Source organism: Brachyhypopomus gauderio, chromosome 6, assembly GCF_052324685.1.
Source record: "Brachyhypopomus gauderio isolate BG-103 chromosome 6, BGAUD_0.2, whole genome shotgun sequence".
Taxonomy (NCBI): domain Eukaryota; kingdom Metazoa; phylum Chordata; class Actinopteri; order Gymnotiformes; family Hypopomidae; genus Brachyhypopomus; species Brachyhypopomus gauderio.
This window is the reverse complement of record NC_135216.1, coordinates 1,755,478-1,779,510: the sequence shown is the minus strand read 5'-3', so window position 1 is coordinate 1,779,510 and position 24,033 is coordinate 1,755,478. Positions and strand designations below refer to the sequence as shown.

Sequence of the window (24,033 nt, the reverse complement as noted above, 5' to 3'; positions counted from 1 at the left end):
ATGAATGTGAGGTAAACTTTAGGTCTTTTGAGGCAAGGATAAAATGTACAATGTCAATGCGCAGTTGCCTCTACAATTTACATTTCAAATCCGAGTTTGTCATCCGTCCACAGAATGTGATTTCGGATACACTAGCTGTCTGGTAAAAAAAATTACTTGGTTTCAGGTATTTGACTAAGAGATATCTTGCTGGGAAAAAAAGGTGGAAGTGTGATTTGAACCCATGTAGCTCCTATACATTGCTTCTAATTGGGAGCACGTGGCACAACACGTTGAGCTACCAGAGAAGACATGAACATAGGTTAAACTTTAGGTCTTTTGAGGCAAGGATAAAATATACAATGTCAATGCGGAGTTGCCTCTACAATTTATATTTCAAATCCGAGTTTGTCATCTGTCCACAGAATGTGATTTCGGATACACTAGCTGTCTGGTTAAAAAAAAATTACTTGGTTTCAGGTATTTGACTAAGAGATATCTTGCCTGGGAAAAAAAGGTGGAAGTGGGATTTGAACCCATGTAGCTCCAATACATTGCTTCTAATTGGGAGCATGTGGCTCAACACGTTGAGCTACCAGAGAAGACATGAACATAGGGTAAAGTTTAGGTCTTTTGAGGCAAGGATAAAATATACAATGTCAATGCGGAGTTGCCTCTACAATTTATATTTCAAATCCGAGTTTGTCATCTGTCCACAGAATGTGATTTCGGATACACTAGCTGTCTGGTAAAAAAAAATTACTTGGTTTCAGGTATTTGACTAAGAGATATCTTGCCTGGGAAAAAAAGGTGGAAGTGGGATTTGAACCCATGTAGCTCCTATACATTGCTTCTAATTGGGAGCATGTGGCTCAACACGTTGAGCTACCAGAGAAGACATGAATGTGAGGTAAACTTTAGGTCTTTTGAGGCAAGGATAAAATGTACAATGTCAATGCGCAGTTGCCTCTACAATTTATATTTCAAATCCGAGTTTGTCATCGGTCCACAGAATGTGATTTCGGATACACTAGCTGTCTGGTAAAAAAAATTACTTGGTTTCAGGTATTTGACTAAGAGATATCTTGCTGGGAAAAAAAGGTGGAAGTGGGATTTGAACCCATGTAGCTCCTATACATTGCTTCTAATTGGGAGCATGTGGCTCAACACGTTGAGCTACCAGAGAAGACATGAACATAGGGTAAACTTTAGGTCTTTTGAGGCAAAAATAAAATATACAATGTCAATGCGGAGTTGCCTCTACAATTTATATTTCAAATCCGAGTTTGTCATCTGTCCACAGAATGTGATTTCGGATACACTAGCTGTCTGGTTAAAAAAATTACTTGGTTTCAGGTATTTGACTAAGAGATATCTTGCTGGGAAAAAAAGGTGGAAGTGGGATTTGAACCCATGTAGCTCCTATACATTGCTTCTAATTGGGAGCATGTGGCTCAACACGTTGAGCTACCAGAGAAGACATGAACATAGGGTAAACTTTAGGTCTTTTGAGGCAAGGATAAAATATACAATGTCAATGCGGAGTTGCCTCTACAATTTATATTTCAAATCCGAGTTTGTCATCTGTCCACAGAATGTGATTTCGGATACACTAGCTGTCTGGTTAAAAAAAAATTACTTGGTTTCAGGTATTTGACTAAGAGATATCTTGCTGGGAAAAAAAGGTGGAAGCGGGATTTGAACCCATGTAGCTCCTATACATTGCTTCTAATTGGGAGCATGTGGCTCAACACGTTGAGCTACCAGAGAAGACATGAATGTGAGGTAAACTTTAGGTCTTTTGAGGCAAGGATAAAATGTACAATGTCAATGCGCAGTTGCCTCTACAATTTACATTTCAAATCCGAGTTTGTCATCCGTCCACAGAATGTGATTTCGGATACACTAGCTGTCTGGTAAAAAAAATTACTTGGTTTCAGGTATTTGACTAAGAGATATCTTGCTGGGAAAAAAAGGTGGAAGTGTGATTTGAACCCATGTAGCTCCTATACATTGCTTCTAATTGGGAGCACGTGGCACAACACGTTGAGCTACCAGAGAAGACATGAACATAGGTTAAACTTTAGGTCTTTTGAGGCAAGGATAAAATATACAATGTCAATGCGGAGTTGCCTCTACAATTTATATTTCAAATCCGAGTTTGTCATCTGTCCACAGAATGTGATTTCGGATACACTAGCTGTCTGGTTAAAAAAAAATTACTTGGTTTCAGGTATTTGACTAAGAGATATCTTGCCTGGGAAAAAAAGGTGGAAGTGGGATTTGAACCCATGTAGCTCCAATACATTGCTTCTAATTGGGAGCATGTGGCTCAACACGTTGAGCTACCAGAGAAGACATGAACATAGGGTAAAGTTTAGGTCTTTTGAGGCAAGGATAAAATATACAATGTCAATGCGGAGTTGCCTCTACAATTTATATTTCAAATCCGAGTTTGTCATCTGTCCACAGAATGTGATTTCGGATACACTAGCTGTCTGGTAAAAAAAAATTACTTGGTTTCAGGTATTTGACTAAGAGATATCTTGCCTGGGAAAAAAAGGTGGAAGTGGGATTTGAACCCATGTAGCTCCTATACATTGCTTCTAATTGGGAGCATGTGGCTCAACACGTTGAGCTACCAGAGAAGACATGAATGTGAGGTAAACTTTAGGTCTTTTGAGGCAAGGATAAAATGTACAATGTCAATGCGCAGTTGCCTCTACAATTTATATTTCAAATCCGAGTTTGTCATCGGTCCACAGAATGTGATTTCGGATACACTAGCTGTCTGGTAAAAAAAATTACTTGGTTTCAGGTATTTGACTAAGAGATATCTTGCTGGGAAAAACAGGTGGAAGTGGGATTTGAACCCATGTAGCTCCTATACATTGCTTCTAATTGGGAGCATGTGGCTCAACACGTTGAGCTACCAGAGAAGACATGAACATAGGGTAAACTTTAGGTCTTTTGAGGCAAAAATAAAATATACAATGTCAATGCGGAGTTGCCTCTACAATTTATATTTCAAATCCGAGTTTGTCATCTGTCCACAGAATGTGATTTCGGATACACTAGCTGTCTGGTTAAAAAAATTACTTGGTTTCAGGTATTTGACTAAGAGATATCTTGCCTGGGAAAAAAAGGTGGAAGTGGAATTTGAACCCATGTAGCTCCTGCACTTTGCTTCTAATTGTGAGCATGTGATTAAACACATTGAGCTACCAGAGAAGACATGAAAGTGAGGTAAACTTTGGGTCTTTTGAGGCAAGGATAAAATGTACAATGTCAATGCGCAGTTGCCTCTACAATTTATATTTCAAATCCGAGTTTGTCATCTGTCCACAGAATGTGATTTCGGATACACTAGCTGTCTGGTTAAAAAAATTACTTGGTTTCAGGTATTTGACTAAGAGATATCTTGCTGGGAAAAAAAGGTGGAAGTGGGATTTGAACCCATGTAGCTCCTATACATTGCTTCTAATTGGGAGCATGTGGCTCAACACGTTGAGCTACCAGAGAAGACATGAACATAGGGTAAACTTTAGGTCTTTTGAGGCAAGGATAAAATATACAATGTCAATGCGGAGTTGCCTCTACAATTTATATTTCAAATCCGAGTTTGTCATCTGTCCACAGAATGTGATTTCGGATACACTAGCTGTCTGGTTAAAAAAAAATTACTTGGTTTCAGGTATTTGACTAAGAGATATCTTGCTGGGAAAAAAAGGTGGAAGCGGGATTTGAACCCATGTAGCTCCTATACATTGCTTCTAATTGGGAGCATGTGGCTCAACACGTTGAGCTACCAGAGAAGACATGAATGTGAGGTAAACTTTAGGTCTTTTGAGGCAAGGATAAAATGTACAATGTCAATGCGCAGTTGCCTCTACAATTTACATTTCAAATCCGAGTTTGTCATCCGTCCACAGAATGTGATTTCGGATACACTAGCTGTCTGGTTAAAAAAAAATTACTTGGTTTCAGGTATTTGACTAAGAGATATCTTGCTGGGAAAAAAAGGTGGAAGTGTGATTTGAACCCATGTAGCTCCTATACATTGCTTCTAATTGGGAGCACGTGGCACAACACGTTGAGCTACCAGAGAAGACATGAACATAGGTTAAACTTTAGGTCTTTTGAGGCAAGGATAAAATATACAATGTCAATGCGGAGTTGCCTCTACAATTTATATTTCAAATCCGAGTTTGTCATCTGTCCACAGAATGTGATTTCGGATACACTAGCTGTCTGGTTAAAAAAAAATTACTTGGTTTCAGGTATTTGACTAAGAGATATCTTGCTGGGAAAAAAAGGTGGAAGCGGGATTTGAACCCATGTAGCTCCTATACATTGCTTCTAATTGGGAGCATGTGGCTCAACACGTTGAGCTACCAGAGAAGACATGAAAGTGAGGTAAACTTTAGGTCTTTTGAGGCAAGGGTAAAATGTACAATGTCAATGCGCAGTTGCCTCTACAATTTATATTTCAAATCCGAGTTTGTCATCCGTCCACAGAATGTGATTTCGGATACACTAGCTGTCTGGTAAAAAAAAATTACTTGGTTTCAGGTATTTGACTAAGAGATATCTTGCCTGGGAAAAAAAGGTGGAAGTGGGATTTGAACCCATGTAGCTCCAATACATTGCTTCTAATTGGGAGCATGTGGCTCAACACGTTGAGCTACCAGAGAAGACATGAACATAGGGTAAAGTTTAGGTCTTTTGAGGCAAGGATAAAATATACAATGTCAATGCGGAGTTGCCTCTACAATTTATATTTCAAATCCGAGTTTGTCATCTGTCCACAGAATGTGATTTCGGATACACTAGCTGTCTGGTTAAAAAAATTACTTGGTTTCAGGTATTTGACTAAGAGATATCTTGCTGGGAAAAAAAGGTGGAAGTGGGATTTGAACCCATGTAGCTCCTATACATTGCTTCTAATTGGGAGCATGTGGCTCAACACGTTGAGCTACCAGAGAAGACATGAACATAGGGTAAACTTTAGGTCTTTTGAGGCAAGGATAAAATATACAATGTCAATGCGGAGTTGCCTCTACAATTTATATTTCAAATCCGAGTTTGTCATCTGTCCACAGAATGTGATTTCGGATACACTAGCTGTCTGGTAAAAAAAAATTACTTGGTTTCAGGTATTTGACTAAGAGATATCTTGCTGGGAAAAAAAGGTGGAAGTGGGATTTGAACCCATGTAGCTCCTATACATTGCTTCTAATTGGGAGCATGTGGCTCAACACGTTGAGCTACCAGAGAACACATGAACATAGGGTAAACTTTAGGTCTTTTGAGGCAAAAATAAAATATACAATGTCAATGCGGAGTTGCCTCTACAATTTATATTTCAAATCCGAGTTTGTCATCTGTCCACAGAATGTGATTTCGGATACACTAGCTGTCTGGTAAAAAAAAATTACTTGGTTTCAGGTATTTGACTAAGAGATATCTTGCCTGGGAAAAAAAGGTGGAAGTGGAATTTGAACCCATGTAGCTCCTGCACTTTGCTTCTAATTGTGAGCATGTGATTAAACACGTTGAGCTACCAGAGAAGACATGAAAGTGAGGTAAACTTTGGGTCTTTTGAGGCAAGGATAAAATGTACAATGTCAATGCGCAGTTGCCTCTACAATTTACATTTCAAATCCGAGTTTGTCATCCGTCCACAGAATGTGATTTCGGATACACTAGCTGTCTGGTAAAAAAAATTACTTGGTTTCAGGTATTTGACTAAGAGATATCTTGCTGGGAAAAAAAGGTGGAAGTGTGATTTGAACCCATGTAGCTCCTATACATTGCTTCTAATTGGGAGCACGTGGCACAACACGTTGAGCTACCAGAGAAGACATGAACATAGGTTAAACTTTAGGCCTTTTGAGGCAAGGATAAAATATACAATGTCAATGCGGAGTTGCCTCTACAATTTATATTTCAAATCCGAGTTTGTCATCTGTCCACAGAATGTGATTTCGGATACACTAGCTGTCTGGTTAAAAAAAATTACTTGGTTTCAGGTATTTGACTAAGAGATATCTTGCTGGGAAAAAAAGGTGGAAGCGGGATTTGAACCCATGTAGCTCCTATACATTGCTTCTAATTGGGAGCATGTGGCTCAACACGTTGAGCTACCAGAGAAGACATGAACATAGGGTAAAGTTTAGGTCTTTTGAGGCAAGGATAAAATATACAATGTCAATGCGCAGTTGCCTCTACAATTTATATTTCAAATCCGAGTTTGTCATCTGTCCACAGAATGTGATTTCGGATACACTAGCTGTCTGGTAAAAAAAAATTACTTGGTTTCAGGTATTTGACTAAGAGATATCTTGCCTGGGAAAAAAAGGTGGAAGTGGGATTTGAACCCATGTAGCTCCTGCACTTTGCTTCTAATTGTGAGCATGTGATTCAACACGTTGAGCTACCAGAGAAGACATGAACATAGTGTAAACTTTAGGTCTTTTGAGGCAAGGATAAAATATACAATGTCAATGCGGAGTTGCCTCTACAATTTATATTTCAAATCCGAGTTTGTCATCTGTCCACAGAATGTGATTTCTGATACACTAGCTGTCTGGTAAAAAAAAATTACTTGGTTTCAGGTATTTGACTAAGAGATATCTTGCCTGGGAAAAAAAGGTGGAAGTGGGATTTGAACCCATGTAGCTCCAATACATTGCTTCTAATTGGGAGCATGTGGCTCAACACGTTGAGCTACCAGAGAAGACATGAACATAGGGTAAAGTTTAGGTCTTTTGAGGCAAGGATAAAATATACAATGTCAATGCGGAGTTGCCTCTACAATTTATATTTCAAATCCGAGTTTGTCATCCGTCCACAGAATGTGATTTCGGATACACTAGCTGTCTGGTAAAAAAAAATTACTTGGTTTCAGGTATTTGACTAAGAGATATCTTGCCTGGGAAAAAAAGGTGGAAGTGGGATTTGAACCCATGTAGCTCCTATACATTGCTTCTAATTGGGAGCATGTGGCTCAACACGTTGAGCTACCAGAGAAGACATGAATGTGAGGTAAACTTTAGGTCTTTTGAGGCAAGGATAAAATGTACAATGTCAATGCGCAGTTGCCTCTACAATTTATATTTCAAATCCGAGTTTGTCATCCGTCCACAGAATGTGATTTCGGATACACTAGCTGTCTGGTAAAAAAAATTACTTGGTTTCAGGTATTTGACTAAGAGATATCTTGCTGGGAAAAAAAGGTGGAAGTGGGATTTGAACCCATGTAGCTCCTATACATTGCTTCTAATTGGGAGCATGTGGCTCAACACGTTGAGCTACCAGAGAAGACATGAACATAGGGTAAACTTTAGGTCTTTTGAGGCAAAAATAAAATATACAATGTCAATGCGGAGTTGCCTCTACAATTTATATTTCAAATCCGAGTTTGTCATCTGTCCACAGAATGTGATTTCGGATACACTAGCTGTCTGGTTAAAAAAATTACTTGGTTTCAGGTATTTGACTAAGAGATATCTTGCTGGGAAAAAAAGGTGGAAGTGGGATTTGAACCCATGTAGCTCCTATACATTGCTTCTAATTGGGAGCATGTGGCTCAACACGTTGAGCTACCAGAGAAGACATGAACATAGGGTAAACTTTAGGTCTTTTGAGGCAAGGATAAAATATACAATGTCAATGCGGAGTTGCCTCTACAATTTATATTTCAAATCCGAGTTTGTCATCTGTCCACAGAATGTGATTTCGGATACACTAGCTGTCTGGTTAAAAAAAAATTACTTGGTTTCAGGTATTTGACTAAGAGATATCTTGCTGGGAAAAAAAGGTGGAAGCGGGATTTGAACCCATGTAGCTCCTATACATTGCTTCTAATTGGGAGCATGTGGCTCAACACGTTGAGCTACCAGAGAAGACATGAATGTGAGGTAAACTTTAGGTCTTTTGAGGCAAGGATAAAATGTACAATGTCAATGCGCAGTTGCCTCTACAATTTACATTTCAAATCCGAGTTTGTCATCCGTCCACAGAATGTGATTTCGGATACACTAGCTGTCTGGTAAAAAAAATTACTTGGTTTCAGGTATTTGACTAAGAGATATCTTGCTGGGAAAAAAAGGTGGAAGTGTGATTTGAACCCATGTAGCTCCTATACATTGCTTCTAATTGGGAGCACGTGGCACAACACGTTGAGCTACCAGAGAAGACATGAACATAGGTTAAACTTTAGGTCTTTTGAGGCAAGGATAAAATATACAATGTCAATGCGGAGTTGCCTCTACAATTTATATTTCAAATCCGAGTTTGTCATCTGTCCACAGAATGTGATTTCGGATACACTAGCTGTCTGGTTAAAAAAAAATTACTTGGTTTCAGGTATTTGACTAAGAGATATCTTGCCTGGGAAAAAAAGGTGGAAGTGGGATTTGAACCCATGTAGCTCCAATACATTGCTTCTAATTGGGAGCATGTGGCTCAACACGTTGAGCTACCAGAGAAGACATGAACATAGGGTAAAGTTTAGGTCTTTTGAGGCAAGGATAAAATATACAATGTCAATGCGGAGTTGCCTCTACAATTTATATTTCAAATCCGAGTTTGTCATCTGTCCACAGAATGTGATTTCGGATACACTAGCTGTCTGGTAAAAAAAAATTACTTGGTTTCAGGTATTTGACTAAGAGATATCTTGCCTGGGAAAAAAAGGTGGAAGTGGGATTTGAACCCATGTAGCTCCTATACATTGCTTCTAATTGGGAGCATGTGGCTCAACACGTTGAGCTACCAGAGAAGACATGAATGTGAGGTAAACTTTAGGTCTTTTGAGGCAAGGATAAAATGTACAATGTCAATGCGCAGTTGCCTCTACAATTTATATTTCAAATCCGAGTTTGTCATCGGTCCACAGAATGTGATTTCGGATACACTAGCTGTCTGGTAAAAAAAATTACTTGGTTTCAGGTATTTGACTAAGAGATATCTTGCTGGGAAAAACAGGTGGAAGTGGGATTTGAACCCATGTAGCTCCTATACATTGCTTCTAATTGGGAGCATGTGGCTCAACACGTTGAGCTACCAGAGAAGACATGAACATAGGGTAAACTTTAGGTCTTTTGAGGCAAAAATAAAATATACAATGTCAATGCGGAGTTGCCTCTACAATTTATATTTCAAATCCGAGTTTGTCATCTGTCCACAGAATGTGATTTCGGATACACTAGCTGTCTGGTTAAAAAAATTACTTGGTTTCAGGTATTTGACTAAGAGATATCTTGCTGGGAAAAAAAGGTGGAAGTGGGATTTGAACCCATGTAGCTCCTATACATTGCTTCTAATTGGGAGCATGTGGCTCAACACGTTGAGCTACCAGAGAAGACATGAACATAGGGTAAACTTTAGGTCTTTTGAGGCAAGGATAAAATATACAATGTCAATGCGGAGTTGCCTCTACAATTTATATTTCAAATCCGAGTTTGTCATCTGTCCACAGAATGTGATTTCGGATACACTAGCTGTCTGGTTAAAAAAAAATTACTTGGTTTCAGGTATTTGACTAAGAGATATCTTGCTGGGAAAAAAAGGTGGAAGCGGGATTTGAACCCATGTAGCTCCTATACATTGCTTCTAATTGGGAGCATGTGGCTCAACACGTTGAGCTACCAGAGAAGACATGAATGTGAGGTAAACTTTAGGTCTTTTGAGGCAAGGATAAAATGTACAATGTCAATGCGCAGTTGCCTCTACAATTTACATTTCAAATCCGAGTTTGTCATCCGTCCACAGAATGTGATTTCGGATACACTAGCTGTCTGGTTAAAAAAAAATTACTTGGTTTCAGGTATTTGACTAAGAGATATCTTGCTGGGAAAAAAAGGTGGAAGTGTGATTTGAACCCATGTAGCTCCTATACATTGCTTCTAATTGGGAGCACGTGGCACAACACGTTGAGCTACCAGAGAAGACATGAACATAGGTTAAACTTTAGGTCTTTTGAGGCAAGGATAAAATATACAATGTCAATGCGGAGTTGCCTCTACAATTTATATTTCAAATCCGAGTTTGTCATCTGTCCACAGAATGTGATTTCGGATACACTAGCTGTCTGGTTAAAAAAAAATTACTTGGTTTCAGGTATTTGACTAAGAGATATCTTGCTGGGAAAAAAAGGTGGAAGCGGGATTTGAACCCATGTAGCTCCTATACATTGCTTCTAATTGGGAGCATGTGGCTCAACACGTTGAGCTACCAGAGAAGACATGAAAGTGAGGTAAACTTTAGGTCTTTTGAGGCAAGGGTAAAATGTACAATGTCAATGCGCAGTTGCCTCTACAATTTATATTTCAAATCCGAGTTTGTCATCCGTCCACAGAATGTGATTTCGGATACACTAGCTGTCTGGTAAAAAAAAATTACTTGGTTTCAGGTATTTGACTAAGAGATATCTTGCCTGGGAAAAAAAGGTGGAAGTGGGATTTGAACCCATGTAGCTCCAATACATTGCTTCTAATTGGGAGCATGTGGCTCAACACGTTGAGCTACCAGAGAAGACATGAACATAGGGTAAAGTTTAGGTCTTTTGAGGCAAGGATAAAATATACAATGTCAATGCGGAGTTGCCTCTACAATTTATATTTCAAATCCGAGTTTGTCATCTGTCCACAGAATGTGATTTCGGATACACTAGCTGTCTGGTTAAAAAAATTACTTGGTTTCAGGTATTTGACTAAGAGATATCTTGCTGGGAAAAAAAGGTGGAAGTGGGATTTGAACCCATGTAGCTCCTATACATTGCTTCTAATTGGGAGCATGTGGCTCAACACGTTGAGCTACCAGAGAAGACATGAACATAGGGTAAACTTTAGGTCTTTTGAGGCAAGGATAAAATATACAATGTCAATGCGGAGTTGCCTCTACAATTTATATTTCAAATCCGAGTTTGTCATCTGTCCACAGAATGTGATTTCGGATACACTAGCTGTCTGGTAAAAAAAAATTACTTGGTTTCAGGTATTTGACTAAGAGATATCTTGCTGGGAAAAAAAGGTGGAAGTGGGATTTGAACCCATGTAGCTCCTATACATTGCTTCTAATTGGGAGCATGTGGCTCAACACGTTGAGCTACCAGAGAAGACATGAACATAGGGTAAACTTTAGGTCTTTTGAGGCAAGGATAAAATATACAATGTCAATGCGGAGTTGCCTCTACAATTTATATTTCAAATCCGAGTTTGTCATCTGTCCACAGAATGTGATTTCGGATACACTAGCTGTCTGGTAAAAAAAAATTACTTGGTTTCAGGTATTTGACTAAGAGATATCTTGCTGGGAAAAAAAGGTGGAAGTGGGATTTGAACCCATGTAGCTCCTATACATTGCTTCTAATTGGGAGCATGTGGCTCAACACGTTGAGCTACCAGAGAACACATGAACATAGGGTAAACTTTAGGTCTTTTGAGGCAAAAATAAAATATACAATGTCAATGCGGAGTTGCCTCTACAATTTATATTTCAAATCCGAGTTTGTCATCTGTCCACAGAATGTGATTTCGGATACACTAGCTGTCTGGTAAAAAAAAATTACTTGGTTTCAGGTATTTGACTAAGAGATATCTTGCCTGGGAAAAAAAGGTGGAAGTGGAATTTGAACCCATGTAGCTCCTGCACTTTGCTTCTAATTGTGAGCATGTGATTAAACACGTTGAGCTACCAGAGAAGACATGAAAGTGAGGTAAACTTTGGGTCTTTTGAGGCAAGGATAAAATGTACAATGTCAATGCGCAGTTGCCTCTACAATTTACATTTCAAATCCGAGTTTGTCATCCGTCCACAGAATGTGATTTCGGATACACTAGCTGTCTGGTAAAAAAAATTACTTGGTTTCAGGTATTTGACTAAGAGATATCTTGCTGGGAAAAAAAGGTGGAAGTGTGATTTGAACCCATGTAGCTCCTATACATTGCTTCTAATTGGGAGCACGTGGCACAACACGTTGAGCTACCAGAGAAGACATGAACATAGGTTAAACTTTAGGCCTTTTGAGGCAAGGATAAAATATACAATGTCAATGCGGAGTTGCCTCTACAATTTATATTTCAAATCCGAGTTTGTCATCTGTCCACAGAATGTGATTTCGGATACACTAGCTGTCTGGTTAAAAAAAATTACTTGGTTTCAGGTATTTGACTAAGAGATATCTTGCTGGGAAAAAAAGGTGGAAGCGGGATTTGAACCCATGTAGCTCCTATACATTGCTTCTAATTGGGAGCATGTGGCTCAACACGTTGAGCTACCAGAGAAGACATGAACATAGGGTAAAGTTTAGGTCTTTTGAGGCAAGGATAAAATATACAATGTCAATGCGCAGTTGCCTCTACAATTTATATTTCAAATCCGAGTTTGTCATCTGTCCACAGAATGTGATTTCGGATACACTAGCTGTCTGGTAAAAAAAAATTACTTGGTTTCAGGTATTTGACTAAGAGATATCTTGCCTGGGAAAAAAAGGTGGAAGTGGGATTTGAACCCATGTAGCTCCTGCACTTTGCTTCTAATTGTGAGCATGTGATTCAACACGTTGAGCTACCAGAGAAGACATGAACATAGTGTAAACTTTAGGTCTTTTGAGGCAAGGATAAAATATACAATGTCAATGCGGAGTTGCCTCTACAATTTATATTTCAAATCCGAGTTTGTCATCTGTCCACAGAATGTGATTTCGGATACACTAGCTGTCTGGTAAAAAAAAATTACTTGGTTTCAGGTATTTGACTAAGAGATATCTTGCCTGGGAAAAAAAGGTGGAAGTGGGATTTGAACCCATGTAGCTCCAATACATTGCTTCTAATTGGGAGCATGTGGCTCAACACGTTGAGCTACCAGAGAAGACATGAACATAGGGTAAAGTTTAGGTCTTTTGAGGCAAGGATAAAATATACAATGTCAATGCGGAGTTGCCTCTACAATTTATATTTCAAATCCGAGTTTGTCATCCGTCCACAGAATGTGATTTCGGATACACTAGCTGTCTGGTAAAAAAAAATTACTTGGTTTCAGGTATTTGACTAAGAGATATCTTGCCTGGGAAAAAAAGGTGGAAGTGGGATTTGAACCCATGTAGCTCCTATACATTGCTTCTAATTGGGAGCATGTGGCTCAACACGTTGAGCTACCAGAGAAGACATGAATGTGAGGTAAACTTTAGGTCTTTTGAGGCAAGGATAAAATGTACAATGTCAATGCGCAGTTGCCTCTACAATTTATATTTCAAATCCGAGTTTGTCATCCGTCCACAGAATGTGATTTCGGATACACTAGCTGTCTGGTAAAAAAAATTACTTGGTTTCAGGTATTTGACTAAGAGATATCTTGCTGGGAAAAAAAGGTGGAAGTGGGATTTGAACCCATGTAGCTCCTATACATTGCTTCTAATTGGGAGCATGTGGCTCAACACGTTGAGCTACCAGAGAAGACATGAACATAGGGTAAACTTTAGGTCTTTTGAGGCAAAAATAAAATATACAATGTCAATGCGGAGTTGCCTCTACAATTTATATTTCAAATCCGAGTTTGTCATCTGTCCACAGAATGTGATTTCGGATACACTAGCTGTCTGGTTAAAAAAATTACTTGGTTTCAGGTATTTGACTAAGAGATATCTTGCTGGGAAAAAAAGGTGGAAGTGGGATTTGAACCCATGTAGCTCCTATACATTGCTTCTAATTGGGAGCATGTGGCTCAACACGTTGAGCTACCAGAGAAGACATGAACATAGGGTAAACTTTAGGTCTTTTGAGGCAAGGATAAAATATACAATGTCAATGCGGAGTTGCCTCTACAATTTATATTTCAAATCCGAGTTTGTCATCTGTCCACAGAATGTGATTTCGGATACACTAGCTGTCTGGTTAAAAAAAAATTACTTGGTTTCAGGTATTTGACTAAGAGATATCTTGCTGGGAAAAAAAGGTGGAAGCGGGATTTGAACCCATGTAGCTCCTATACATTGCTTCTAATTGGGAGCATGTGGCTCAACACGTTGAGCTACCAGAGAAGACATGAATGTGAGGTAAACTTTAGGTCTTTTGAGGCAAGGATAAAATGTACAATGTCAATGCGCAGTTGCCTCTACAATTTACATTTCAAATCCGAGTTTGTCATCCGTCCACAGAATGTGATTTCGGATACACTAGCTGTCTGGTAAAAAAAATTACTTGGTTTCAGGTATTTGACTAAGAGATATCTTGCTGGGAAAAAAAGGTGGAAGTGTGATTTGAACCCATGTAGCTCCTATACATTGCTTCTAATTGGGAGCACGTGGCACAACACGTTGAGCTACCAGAGAAGACATGAACATAGGTTAAACTTTAGGTCTTTTGAGGCAAGGATAAAATATACAATGTCAATGCGGAGTTGCCTCTACAATTTATATTTCAAATCCGAGTTTGTCATCTGTCCACAGAATGTGATTTCGGATACACTAGCTGTCTGGTAAAAAAAAATTACTTGGTTTCAGGTATTTGACTAAGAGATATCTTGCCTGGGAAAAAAAGGTGGAAGTGGGATTTGAACCCATGTAGCTCCTATACATTGCTTCTAATTGGGAGCATGTGGCTCAACACGTTGAGCTACCAGAGAAGACATGAATGTGAGGTAAACTTTAGGTCTTTTGAGGCAAGGATAAAATGTACAATGTCAATGCGCAGTTGCCTCTACAATTTATATTTCAAATCCGAGTTTGTCATCGGTCCACAGAATGTGATTTCGGATACACTAGCTGTCTGGTAAAAAAAATTACTTGGTTTCAGGTATTTGACTAAGAGATATCTTGCTGGGAAAAACAGGTGGAAGTGGGATTTGAACCCATGTAGCTCCTATACATTGCTTCTAATTGGGAGCATGTGGCTCAACACGTTGAGCTACCAGAGAAGACATGAACATAGGGTAAACTTTAGGTCTTTTGAGGCAAAAATAAAATATACAATGTCAATGCGGAGTTGCCTCTACAATTTATATTTCAAATCCGAGTTTGTCATCTGTCCACAGAATGTGATTTCGGATACACTAGCTGTCTGGTTAAAAAAATTACTTGGTTTCAGGTATTTGACTAAGAGATATCTTGCTGGGAAAAAAAGGTGGAAGTGGGATTTGAACCCATGTAGCTCCTATACATTGCTTCTAATTGGGAGCATGTGGCTCAACACGTTGAGCTACCAGAGAAGACATGAACATAGGGTAAACTTTAGGTCTTTTGAGGCAAGGATAAAATATACAATGTCAATGCGGAGTTGCCTCTACAATTTATATTTCAAATCCGAGTTTGTCATCTGTCCACAGAATGTGATTTCGGATACACTAGCTGTCTGGTTAAAAAAAAATTACTTGGTTTCAGGTATTTGACTAAGAGATATCTTGCTGGGAAAAAAAGGTGGAAGCGGGATTTGAACCCATGTAGCTCCTATACATTGCTTCTAATTGGGAGCATGTGGCTCAACACGTTGAGCTACCAGAGAAGACATGAATGTGAGGTAAACTTTAGGTCTTTTGAGGCAAGGATAAAATGTACAATGTCAATGCGCAGTTGCCTCTACAATTTACATTTCAAATCCGAGTTTGTCATCCGTCCACAGAATGTGATTTCGGATACACTAGCTGTCTGGTAAAAAAAATTACTTGGTTTCAGGTATTTGACTAAGAGATATCTTGCTGGGAAAAAAAGGTGGAAGTGTGATTTGAACCCATGTAGCTCCTATACATTGCTTCTAATTGGGAGCACGTGGCACAACACGTTGAGCTACCAGAGAAGACATGAACATAGGTTAAACTTTAGGTCTTTTGAGGCAAGGATAAAATATACAATGTCAATGCGGAGTTGCCTCTACAATTTATATTTCAAATCCGAGTTTGTCATCTGTCCACAGAATGTGATTTCGGATACACTAGCTGTCTGGTTAAAAAAAAATTACTTGGTTTCAGGTATTTGACTAAGAGATATCTTGCTGGGAAAAAAAGGTGGAAGCGGGATTTGAACCCATGTAGCTCCTATACATTGCTTCTAATTGGGAGCATGTGGCTCAACACGTTGAGCTACCAGAGAAGACATGAAAGTGAGGTAAACTTTAGGTCTTTTGAGGCAAGGGTAAAATGTACAATGTCAATGCGCAGTTGCCTCTACAATTTATATTTCAAATCCGAGTTTGTCATCCGTCCACAGAATGTGATTTCGGATACACTAGCTGTCTGGTAAAAAAAAATTACTTGGTTTCAGGTATTTGACTAAGAGATATCTTGCCTGGGAAAAAAAGGTGGAAGTGGGATTTGAACCCATGTAGCTCCAATACATTGCTTCTAATTGGGAGCATGTGGCTCAACACGTTGAGCTACCAGAGAAGACATGAACATAGGGTAAAGTTTAGGTCTTTTGAGGCAAGGATAAAATATACAATGTCAATGCGGAGTTGCCTCTACAATTTATATTTCAAATCCGAGTTTGTCATCTGTCCACAGAATGTGATTTCGGATACACTAGCTGTCTGGTAAAAAAAAATTACTTGGTTTCAGGTATTTGACTAAGAGATATCTTGCCTGGGAAAAAAAGGTGGAAGTGGGATTTGAACCCATGTAGCTCCTATACATTGCTTCTAATTGGGAGCATGTGGCTCAACACGTTGAGCTACCAGAGAAGACATGAATGTGAGGTAAACTTTAGGTCTTTTGAGGCAAGGATAAAATGTACAATGTCAATGCGCAGTTGCCTCTACAATTTATATTTCAAATCCGAGTTTGTCATCGGTCCACAGAATGTGATTTCGGATACACTAGCTGTCTGGTAAAAAAAATTACTTGGTTTCAGGTATTTGACTAAGAGATATCTTGCTGGGAAAAAAAGGTGGAAGTGGGATTTGAACCCATGTAGCTCCTATACATTGCTTCTAATTGGGAGCATGTGGCTCAACACGTTGAGCTACCAGAGAAGACATGAACATAGGGTAAACTTTAGGTCTTTTGAGGCAAAAATAAAATATACAATGTCAATGCGGAGTTGCCTCTACAATTTATATTTCAAATCCGAGTTTGTCATCTGTCCACAGAATGTGATTTCGGATACACTAGCTGTCTGGTTAAAAAAATTACTTGGTTTCAGGTATTTGACTAAGAGATATCTTGCTGGGAAAAAAAGGTGGAAGTGGGATTTGAACCCATGTAGCTCCTATACATTGCTTCTAATTGGGAGCATGTGGCTCAACACGTTGAGCTACCAGAGAAGACATGAACATAGGGTAAACTTTAGGTCTTTTGAGGCAAGGATAAAATATACAATGTCAATGCGGAGTTGCCTCTACAATTTATATTTCAAATCCGAGTTTGTCATCTGTCCACAGAATGTGATTTCGGATACACTAGCTGTCTGGTTAAAAAAAAATTACTTGGTTTCAGGTATTTGACTAAGAGATATCTTGCTGGGAAAAAAAGGTGGAAGCGGGATTTGAACCCATGTAGCTCCTATACATTGCTTCTAATTGGGAGCATGTGGCTCAACACGTTGAGCTACCAGAGAAGACATGAATGTGAGGTAAACTTTAGGTCTTTTGAGGCAAGGATAAAATGTACAATGTCAATGCGCAGTTGCCTCTACAATTTACATTTCAAATCCGAGTTTGTCATCCGTCCACAGAATGTGATTTCGGATACACTAGCTGTCTGGTAAAAAAAATTACTTGGTTTCAGGTATTTGACTAAGAGATATCTTGCTGGGAAAAAAAGGTGGAAGTGTGATTTGAACCCATGTAGCTCCTATACATTGCTTCTAATTGGGAGCACGTGGCACAACACGTTGAGCTACCAGAGAAGACATGAACATAGGTTAAACTTTAGGTCTTTTGAGGCAAGGATAAAATATACAATGTCAATGCGGAGTTGCCTCTACAATTTATATTTCAAATCCGAGTTTGTCATCTGTCCACAGAATGTGATTTCGGATACACTAGCTGTCTGGTTAAAAAAAATTACTTGGTTTCAGGTATTTGACTAAGAGATATCTTGCTGGGAAAAAAAGGTGGAAGCGGGATTTGAACCCATGTAGCTCCTATACATTGCTTCTAATTGGGAGCATGTGGCTCAACACGTTGAGCTACCAGAGAAGACATGAAAGTGAGGTAAACTTTAGGTCTTTTGAGGCAAGGGTAAAATGTACAATGTCAATGCGCAGTTGCCTCTACAATTTATATTTCAAATCCGAGTTTGTCATCCGTCCACAGAATGTGATTTCGGATACACTAGCTGTCTGGTAAAAAAAAATTACTTGGTTTCAGGTATTTGACTAAGAGATATCTTGCCTGGGAAAAAAAGGTGGAAGTGGGATTTGAACCCATGTAGCTCCAATACATTGCTTCTAATTGGGAGCATGTGGCTCAACACGTTGAGCTACCAGAGAAGACATGAACATAGGGTAAAGTTTAGGTCTTTTGAGGCAAGGATAAAATATACAATGTCAATGCGGAGTTGCCTCTACAATTTATATTTCAAATCCGAGTTTGTCATCTGTCCACAGAATGTGATTTCGGATACACTAGCTGTCTGGTAAAAAAAAATTACTTGGTTTCAGGTATTTGACTAAGAGATATCTTGCCTGGGAAAAAAAGGTGGAAGTGGGATTTGAACCCATGTAGCTCCTGCACTTTGCTTCTAATTGTGAGCATGTGGCTCAACACGTTGAGCTACCAGAGAAGACATGAATGTGAGGTAAACTTTAGGTCTTTTGAGGCAAGGATAAAATGTACAATGTCAATGCGCAGTTGCCTCTACAATTTATATTTCAAATCCGAGTTTGTCATCCGTCCACAGAATGTGATTTCGGATACACTAGCTGTCTGGTAAAAAAAATTACTTGGTTTCAGGTATTTGACTAAGAGATATCTTGCTGGGAAAAAAAGGTGGAAGTGGGATTTGAACCCATGTAGCTCCTATACATTGCTTCTAATTGGGAGCATGTGGCTCAACACGTTGAGCTACCAGAGAAGACATGAACACAGGGTAAACTTTAGGTCTTTTGAGGCAAAAATAAAATATACAATGTCAATGCGGAGTTGCCTCTACAATTTATATTTCAAATCCGAGTTTGTCATCTGTCCACAGAATGTGATTTCGGATACACTAGCTGTCTGGTAAAAAAAATTACTTGGTTTCAGGTATTTGACTAAGAGATATCTTGCTGGGAAAAAAAGGTGGAAGTGGGATTTGAACCCATGTAGCTCCTATACATTGCTTCTAATTGGGAGCACGTGGCACAACACGTTGAGCTACCAGAGAAGACATGAACATAGGTTAAACTTTAGGTCTTTTGAGGCAAGGATAAAATATACAATGTCAATGCGGAGTTGCCTCTACAATTTATATTTCAAATCCGAGTTTGTCATCTGTCCACAGAATGTGATTTCGGATACACTAGCTGTCTGGTAAAAAAAAATTACTTGGTTTCAGGTATTTGACTAAGAGATATCTTGCTGGGAAAAAAAGGGGGAAGTGGGATTTGAACCCATGTAGCTCCTATACATTGCTTCTAATTGTGAGCATGTGATTCAACACGTTGAGCTACCAGAGAAGACATGAATGTGAGGTAAACTTTAGGTCTTTTGAGGCAAGGATAAAATGTACAATGTCAATGCGCAGTTGCCTCTACAATTTATATTTCAAATCCGAGTTTGTCATCGGTCCACAGAATGTGATTTCGGATACACTAGCTGTCTGGTAAAAAAAATTACTTGGTTTCAGGTATTTGACTAAGAGATATCTTGCTGGGAAAAAAAGGTGGAAGGGGGTTTTGAACCCATGTAGCTCCTATACATTGCTTCTAATTGGGAGCATGTGGCTCAACACGTTGAGCTACCAGAGAAGACATGAACATAGGGTAAACTTTAGGTCTTTTGAGGCAAAAATAAAATATACAATGTCAATGCGGAGTTGCCTCTACAATTTATATTTCAAATCCGAGTTTGTCATCTGTCCACAGAATGTGATTTCGGATACACTAGCTGTCTGGTAAAAAAAAATTACTTGGTTTCAGGTATTTGACTAAGAGATATCTTGCCTGGGAAAAAAAAGGTGTAAGTGGGATTTGAACCCATGTAGCTCGTATACATTGCTTCTAATTGGGAGCATGTGGCTCAACACGTTGAGCTACCAGAGAAGACATGAAAGTGAAGTAAACTTTAGGTCTTTTGAGGCAAGGATAAAATGTACAATGTCAATGCGCAGTTGCCTCTACAATTCATATTTCAAATCCGAGTTTGTCATCTGTCCACAGAATGTGATTTCGGATACACCAGCTGTCTGGTAAAAAAAAAATTACTTGGTTTCAGGTATTTGACTAAATATCTGGATGTTCTGGCCACCAATTGCACCGCCTCGCTGCGGGTACCTGGAGTCCCAGATCCTCCTGCGTACATATGTGGTTCACACACACACACCCCCGTTGTCTTCTCTAGTCGTTTAGACCCGAGCCTGAATCATTAAGGTACAGCTTCCCAATTTACACACCGTTTCGTCCGACGCTCACGTTAGCCGCCACGAGAACAAACGAGATCTTATCCTAAATGCGCGAGACTTTAAATAATGGGAGGCTGGAAGCGATCGGAACCCATGTCACAATAAAAGCCCCACTTGCCGGTACAACCAGCTAGTAACAACCGCTAAAACTGCCACGCTTAGTCGGCCATTTTCAGCATAAAAGCCTCACTACGGTTACATCTCTACCCGTCACATAAAGAAACCAATCGTGATCTTTCATATAATCAGCATTAAGTAATGTTATCAGAATCTCTGTGGTTATATAATCACACCACATTGATGCATATCCATGTATTACTATAATTTCAGTAGTAAGATACACCTATCTTTGTAGCTTTGAATTGTATTGTGAAGGCATGCATGCATATACATACATATTCTTGTGTGTTCTGCTGTTTAGATATGCATGCTCATTAAGTTCTGTGTGTTAAGGTCATAGAGACCTACATATTCTCATATCCATGTGCTACATTATTTGAGATCTATCGATACACTTGTAGTCCAGTGTAATGTCTAATTAAGATTTATATATCTATCCGAGTATCAACATGTAATGTGCTATAGTAGGCATATACATATACATGTATTAAGTTGTCACTTACAGATGTAACCATGTTCATATGTGCTTTTGTGACCTTATATTCATACCTGTCTGTGCATTATGTGTCATTCAGTGTCCAGAAGTGGAAATTAAGAATGGCTCAAGGTATAAGCTGGTAGAATCAAGTTAATACTTACTTAGGCAGAGCATACAAATCAATTTATTTAGGAATAAGAGAATTCCAATTGTCTTGAAATTGTAATAGTCTGCTTTTGTCTCCCATTAACTAAATCTCTGAGAGACGGGCAGGGTCACAAACCCCCCTTCTCTCCCTCTTTTCCCTTCTCCTCTCTCTCCTTTCTCGGATTATCTCCTGTCTGGGCAGAGATTATGCATATTCAGGAATCAGAGTCCAATGATCACCAGAATAGCAACTCATGGGGAACTACAGTCACGCCCCTAAATGTTGCTTAAAAGGTGTCCCTCGAGAAGTGAAAAGAAGAGTTGGAGTGATGCCAAGAGACCACAATTAAGTTCGAACTTTATCCAACTTCTAGAAGATCTTCGTTATAATTTATTTCTCGAGAAAGTGTTTTATTTAGTCTGTGTCGTCGTCAAATTTACTTTTGTTTTCATTGTCTTTAAAGTCAAGCTCATCTTCCTTTCTTAGTTAAATTGGAGTTATTTCTGTTTGGTCGATATAAATTTACTTTAGTTTAACTTCGAAGTCCATCTCATCAAGTGAACTGCTACCCTCCAGCCACGACTGTGACGTCACCGCTAGGTCTTAGCGATTCAAGCCGTCCTGAAAGACAGACTCAGCTGACCCAGCCACCTCAGGAGTGAACAAACATTGAACGCGCATTGGTCGACATGCCTTCCTCCCCCCGGACTCACACATGGACGTGCCGGGCTACATCACAGTAAGACACAGAGTTTGCGTGCTGTTTTGGGGTTGCCAGTCCGATTTAGCAATAGCTGTTACTAGTAATCTATGCCCGGATCTTCTCTTCATACTATCCTACTTTCTTTCTAAAACATCTATAATCCATTTAAATTCCATGACCGTCAATTTTGTGCTGATTATTTGCTGTTGTTGTTTAATGTTCCAGTCTTTGTTGTTACCATTATATATCTGGTTAGATTAGTAGATTCATGTATAGGTTTAGTTTCACTTTGAGCCAAATCATTCCATATGCTATCCTTTATATCAATTGTCATATTCACCATTTAATAAATTGTTATATTTGTTCATTAATCTGGTCAAGGTGGTAAATAAATATTTTGATTGATGGTATTAGGTCACTGTGCGGAATTAGAACTTAACCCTTTGTTAATGATTAAACCATATTCCACCTATCTCCGTTATCACAATACTGGTTCCTGAGCAATCAAGATGGGGCCCCGTTCATAATCCATAAACTAACATATGTATCCGCTACATGCCCATTCTAAAGCCTGTTGGTAGAAACTGAAAAAAACAGAACAGGTCGAACAGAGATGTGCTATTCAACAAAGGTTAGTACTCGTAATTGTTTCACTAAACCCCAAATCCATTTCACACCTGAGTTCTCCTTTAAGCACCAAACCCAGAGTATGGGTAATTAGCTGAACTAACATTATTAAGGTGTTCATGTTCTGTTTTTTAGTCATGCTACAGCATTGATGAACATCTGCGAGGAAGAGAGGGTAAACAACCTTACATCCTTGCTGTTGGCTGGGCTCAGAAGGGAATCGACACATTCTACATCATTGTGGACAAGCATCTAATCCCTTGCCAAGCCACCAGATCCTTGGGTGCCTTTGATGAGCTGTTCAAATTTCACTACGTGTTCAATCTTTCTTTTGATGAGTCCCTGGTCCATTTCTACACATTTGTGCAGACAACAGTCTACAGCCTTGACATTACAACAACAGGTGAGTCTCCAAGAATTTGTGAGTTTTGGGCTAAGCTTTTCAACCAGGTTAAATGTTTAAATGTTTCATTTGTCAGGCTGTACATGTGGCCTGCCAGTCCTTAATAACTCATTTAAGAATTGTTCACAGTTTTTATCCCAGCACCAAGTTTAAGTTGGTTTGTGCACAGGATTGTTGTAGGCGTCAGTTTTCAATGTATTCAGGCTTAGCACATCTTTACATAGGGTTCATGAGCGTGATTTTGGCCAAAGTGATGAGTCCTTTTAAGCTAATTTTTCCAATCTTCCAATTTCCAATTTTCCAAGATACAGAAGTTGGTCAAATGAGGGTAACACCGAACCTAGAGGCTGCATGTTTTGATGACAATGGATTGAGTATTCACAAAGAAAAAACAAAACGTGTGTGCTTCAATTATTGCTAAACTCCAAGGAAGTGGTGTGGCAAACAGTGTTGTTTCAACAATTGTTAGTGATTTGGAAGAACTTGCTACTGGACTGCACTCCCAAATGAGGCATGACATAATATCTGCTATACCTAAAGATGGTCCTGTAAGACCTACATTAAAAGAAAGTCTAGATAACCCATTTGATGGGTTTAATACTGAAACTAAAAGAATGAGATATTTTAGTGAGAAATGGGGCATTGTAGAGCCAGTAGAAATAGATTTAGGAGTTGGATTTGATACAAGATACAAGGCGAAATAAACGTACAGGTACTTATGGACAAGTCCCTGTAAAAGACACTTTTGTGTACATTCCAATTTTGGAAACAATAAAATGTATGTGCTGCAATTCTGAGGTTTGTAAGCTGCTTGGGGAACCCTGTGTACCAAAAACTCACCGATATGAAGATTTTTGCGAGTTATTTCAAGACACATCCATTGTTCTCAGAGGTCTTTACAAATTCAGTTATACTATGACGATTTTGAAACTGCTAATCCACTTGGTTCAATCAAAGCGTGGTGTGCACAAAGTAGGTGCTCTGTATTTTATCCTCAGAAATCTGCCACCAAAGTTTAACTTTGCTGTGATTAACATTCG

General features: G+C 39.0%; 1 protein-coding gene across 1 annotated transcript in view; it reads left to right on the top strand.

Annotated features, from left to right (window-relative positions):
* The window catches only part of LOC143516463 (uncharacterized), a 38,325-nt gene extending 14,541 nt beyond the window's left edge, over positions 1 to 23,784 (top strand). Inside the window, exons 3-4 of the mRNA XM_077008075.1 lie at positions 22,726 to 22,993; positions 23,299 to 23,784. Coding sequence (XP_076864190.1) covers positions 22,726 to 22,993; positions 23,299 to 23,414 — 384 coding nt within the window. The 3' untranslated portion in view covers positions 23,415 to 23,784. The remainder of the gene's footprint in view (positions 1 to 22,725; positions 22,994 to 23,298) is intronic.
* Positions 23,785 to 24,033: the final 249 nt, after the last annotated feature.